This window comes from Bidens hawaiensis, unplaced genomic scaffold (assembly GCF_021521415.1).
Source record: "Bidens hawaiensis isolate Kalapana, Puna unplaced genomic scaffold, B.hawaiensis_p1.1 tig00050867_1, whole genome shotgun sequence".
NCBI classification, from domain to species: Eukaryota; Viridiplantae; Streptophyta; class Magnoliopsida; order Asterales; family Asteraceae; genus Bidens; species Bidens hawaiensis.
This window is the reverse complement of record NW_027499132.1, coordinates 10,770-15,524: the sequence shown is the minus strand read 5'-3', so window position 1 is coordinate 15,524 and position 4,755 is coordinate 10,770. Positions and strand designations below refer to the sequence as shown.

Genomic DNA, 4,755 nt, shown 5'->3' with positions numbered 1-4,755 from the left:
TCACCCGGTGGGGTGTTAACTCCAAATCTGACCGTGATACCTGGAGGAGGGAGTGGTCTACCGAAAGAAGCACCACCCGAGTCATGGGTCGACATGGTCAACGATTTGCAAAAAGGCTCGTTGTCTACACGTTTAGGGATACCTGTAATTTTTGGGATTGATGCGGTTCATGGACATAATGATGTTTATAGAGCAACAATCTTTCCTCATAATATCGGTCTTGGAGTTACCAGGCAAGTAAATGAACATCAAAGGTAACCGACGCAAGCTAAAAATAAAGTTATATATGATTAATCTATACGTGCACGAAATCTAAACAGGGATCCTATACTAGTTAAGAAGATTGGTGCTGCAACGGCACTTGAAGTTAGAGCAACCGGCATACAATATGCTTTTGCACCTTGTATTGCAGTAAGTAGATTAAAGTTAATGAATTGATGTTAGTTTAATGATTAAGTAAATATTAATATGCACTTAAAACAGGTATGTAGAGATCCGAGGTGGGGTCGTTGTTATGAAAGCTACAGCGAAGATCCTGAAATCGTAAGATCAATGACTGAAATCATACCAGGTTTACAAGGAGAGATCACTGATGAATCCAAAAAGGGTACCCCTTCTGTTAATGGACAGTAAGTAATAATTACTATGTTTATTTAATCATATTAACTTCTTAATATTGGTTTCATTGAATATTATTATTATTTTCAGACAAAAGATTGCAGCATGTGCTAAGCACTATGTAGGTGATGGAGGAACTCAGCTAGGAACAAATGCAGGCAACACAATATTAGATAGTAAAAAGTTTTTCAGTATACACATGCCTGCATACAATGATTCAGTCATCAAGGGCGTGTCTACCATTATGGCCTCGTTTTCTAGCTGGAACGGGGTTAAAATGCACGCTAACCGGAATCTTGTCACCGGTTACCTCAAAACAAACTCAAATTCAAAGTATGTCTGTCACCTTATTATATCTAGTTGAATTACGCCTATCTGGCACAAAAATATTTTTTTTTTTTTAAAAAGAACAATTAAAATGATTTTTTTTTAATTGCAGGGATTTGTGATAACAGATTGGCAAGGCCTTGATGCCATCACCACTCCTCCACATGCTAATTACACATATTCTATATTAACTGGAATTAATGCTGGAATTGACATGGTTAGTTTTCTTATTATAATATTGGAAATCAGAGTCACCTAATGCATTGATGGAATACTGCAGGTCATGGTCCCATTAAACTATACAGAGTTTATTGACGGTTTGACTTACTTGGTCCAAAACAAGTTAATACCCATGAGCCGAATAAACGATGCGGTTCGGAGGATTTTGAGAGTGAAGTTTACAATGGGTCTGTTTGAGAACCCGTTGGCTGATTACAGCATGACCAAGTACTTGGGAAGTCAGGTAAGTCAAAAATCTTCAGGTTTGACCGTGATCAAGAACCGTAATCTTGTTCTTATTTATTAAACAGGAGCATAGAGACCTGGCAAGGGAAGCAGTCAGGAGATCGCTTGTGTTGTTAAAGAATGGTAAATCTTCAATGCAGCCATTGTTACCACTTCCTAAAAGGACATCAAAGATATTAGTTGCAGGATCACATGCTAATAGTATTGGCTTACAATGTGGCGGCTGGACTATTGAATGGCAAGGGAGTAGAGGCAATCTTACTGTTGGTATGAATATTATTATTATCACTAGTTCGAAACTTTATAGGCGAAAGTTTTAAATTTTAACTATTTTTTTTAAATGAATTTAACGCAGTTTTTTTGTTTTATTTACAGGTACGACAATCCTCTCTGCTGTGGAAAAAACTGTTGATCCAAACACTCAAGTAATCTACAACGAGAACCCAAACCAAGAATACCTAACGTCAAACGGTTTTGACTATGCTATAGTCATGGTAGGAGAGCCACCATATACAGAGACTTTTGGAGATAATTTAAATCTTACAATCCCTGAACCGGGCCTCAGCACTATCAAAAATTTATGTGGTTCAGTAAAATGTGTGGTGGTCCTAATCACTGGGCGTCTGATGGTGGTGCAGCCGTTTATTGACACCATAGACGCACTTGTAGCCGCTTGGCTTCCTGGGACAGAAGGCCTAGGTGTGACAGATGTTTTGTTTGGTGATTATGGTTTCACTGGAAAGTTGGCCCGTACTTGGTTTAAGTCGGTTGACCAGTTACCAATGAACGTTGGGGACCCACATTATGACCCGTTATACCCGTTTGGTTTTGGACTCACAACTGAACCAACCAAGACCACATAACTTGTAATGTATCACTTTCGGTTATATTAAACACAATGATTACTTGTTGCTCAATGCTAAGAAATTAAAGTTATACAAGATTTTACTTTCGGTAAATTGATTCCCACCAACGGGTTCTTCTATCGTAACATATGTTGAGATTATAATTTATAATTACTCTGTTGTATTTACTCTTCATTTAAACTTATTTATGTTATTCTAAAACTTAATTTACGCATGACGTTATAATAATTCTTGATCATGAAAATTTAATACTGGTGAATTAGTTAATAAAGCAACTATTCATGAAGAACAAGAAATCATCAACACAAAATCACTGATTATACAAAGAAGACAAAGAAATATGTACACACACTTCACAGGCTAACCAGACACCTGACGGTCAGTAAAGGCACATATATCATTATACCACAGTAATATATAGCTTGAAACAAATAACATCACATATCTGTTCAAATGGATGATGTCAACAGAGAGATGGGTAACGGTAGTTTTGACTTTTGAGGTTGAATTTTAAACTTGTGTACTTGAAACGCGCCTCCATTGCCCCATCTGATGTCCCTTGTCAAGAAGCATTAGTGCGCCTGGACTCTTCGCCACCGCGCTAAATATGTGCCTGCAAATGCCAAAACAAAAAAAAAATTATAAAACTATACAATTCAAATAAACAAATTTGATATTACAAGAAAAATTATTATTACTTGTTTCTTTGCGCTTTCCTTCTCAAGTAACCAAATGATGCAATCCACTGTAAATATGACAAGCTAAAAAGATAATTATCATGTTATAACTTTATATAGCATAACAAAACAAACTAATTTGTAGTACTATATTAAAAGAAAAACTTACCTTAAACACCAAAAAGAAAGACAAACCAGCATCATCATAAGGTTTCTTGACATAAATCTTGTTAGGTGGTGATATCTCTTTGCATAAATGTTGAGCTATTTCCTTTAGTAATACAACTTGCGCCTTATCAGTCCTTATCGATATAAGTGTTTGCCTCATTGACTCTCGATCCGCCTCTAATGCATGAAGCCTTGCATACAGTTTCTTAACTTCTGGATCTTCAATTTCATTATGGTAGATTGACTCATTATGACTACTCATAGAATCATCATAAACACCAATATTAACCTTTTGATCGTTATTCAAGTTATGTATAGAGTCAATAGTATAAATCCTATCGCTCGTTTCATCTTCATATTCCGATACAGTTTCCACCTTCTTAAAACTTGGATAATCATTAATAACCCTAGGAGAAGCATGTACCAAATCTTCATTTACCGTATCATAGATCGGGCCGACACTTTCACTAGAGAACCGCCTCGAGTGTTTCTTCATTGGAGAGTAACCAACTATAACCTTTTCGAGAACAGGTTGACTTTGACCGGGACTTCTTTCTAATTGGTTAATTCTTTCTTCTATATCTTTTAGAGAATGTGGTGTTTCACCAAATGCATACTTTTCCATATCAACCGTTTCATTATCGTTATCATTATCCGAGTACTCATGAATCTCATTCAAATTGTTGCATTTCAAAGGCGGATAATCATATGACGGGAAATCAAACTGATTTTCAAGATTTGTATCAACGCTATTTTCACGTGTCAAGTAACCATGTTCACCATCTGCTTCCGATTCCGTGAGCCCGAAACTAATCATTCTATGTTTATAAGCCTGCACTTCACAAGTTAACGACTGAATAGATTGTTCACGTCGATATAACAACTCTTCTAACGCCATCAACTCTTGTTGATCATGAGCCATTTTTTCTTCAGAGAACCGTTTAAACTGGCGCGCTTCCATTTGAATTTCCGCCTTTTCACGTTGCAGTTTCAATATCATCGACATGGCTTCATTTGCAGCTGATGCTGACGCGTATCTTTCTTCTTCCAAATCAGAAATCAAATCTTCAATCGTGCGTTGTTGGTTACTGACCATCTCACGCAACACATCACATTCGTTTTCAATATCCACACGCACGAATGAAGGAATTTCAAGTCCCGGTATGATGAACTTATCACCATTTTCTTCGAAATCATCTAACTTCCGTTTCACAGATCGTAAATATGTACCAGTATTCGACACCGCTCTTGGGTCACGATAATTGTAGCCGCAATCACAATATTTGATCGCATTCGGGCTTTCAGAATCCATAATTGAACCGAAGGTGCATAAAAATCAGTCGAAATAGCTACTTAACCAAATGATTTCGATATTTCCCTCCTTCCCTCTCGTCTTAATTCCTCAAAATATCACCAACCTCCTCCACTAAACAAAACACCAACAGGATCTGCAACAACCGGTATATTAACTCATAATCCGTCACAAGGTTACTATTACAAACTTACAATTAGCGTATGCATATAAACGGAAAAACCGAAATAACCAAACTGTAACAAAAACCGACGGTTTGGTTTTATGTTTTTAAAAATCAAACGTAAGTTTCGGTTTTGGTTTTGCCTATAATAAAAAGCAA

The 4,755-nt window shown here is 36.7% G+C and overlaps 2 protein-coding genes across 2 annotated transcripts; one reads left to right on the top strand and one right to left on the bottom strand.

Moving 5' to 3' along the window:
• The first annotated feature begins 241 nt into the window (after window positions 1-241).
• Window positions 242-2,406, top strand: LOC143598817 (uncharacterized). Its single transcript, XM_077076938.1, has 8 exons — window positions 242-279; window positions 321-411; window positions 484-629; window positions 709-955; window positions 1,058-1,162; window positions 1,226-1,408; window positions 1,476-1,677; window positions 1,786-2,406. Exons 1-8 carry the CDS (start codon window positions 242-244, stop codon window positions 2,271-2,273), a joined length of 1,500 nt encoding a protein of 499 aa, XP_076933053.1. The 3' UTR covers window positions 2,274-2,406.
• LOC143598823 (myosin-binding protein 7-like) lies at window positions 2,383-4,755 on the bottom strand. Its single transcript, XM_077076941.1, has 3 exons — window positions 3,123-4,755; window positions 2,975-3,021; window positions 2,383-2,889 (listed from the first exon to the last, which is right to left on the bottom strand). The coding sequence occupies exons 1-3, from the start codon at window positions 4,431-4,433 to the stop codon at window positions 2,787-2,789; spliced, it is 1,461 nt and encodes a 486-aa protein (XP_076933056.1). The 5' UTR covers window positions 4,434-4,755; the 3' UTR covers window positions 2,383-2,786.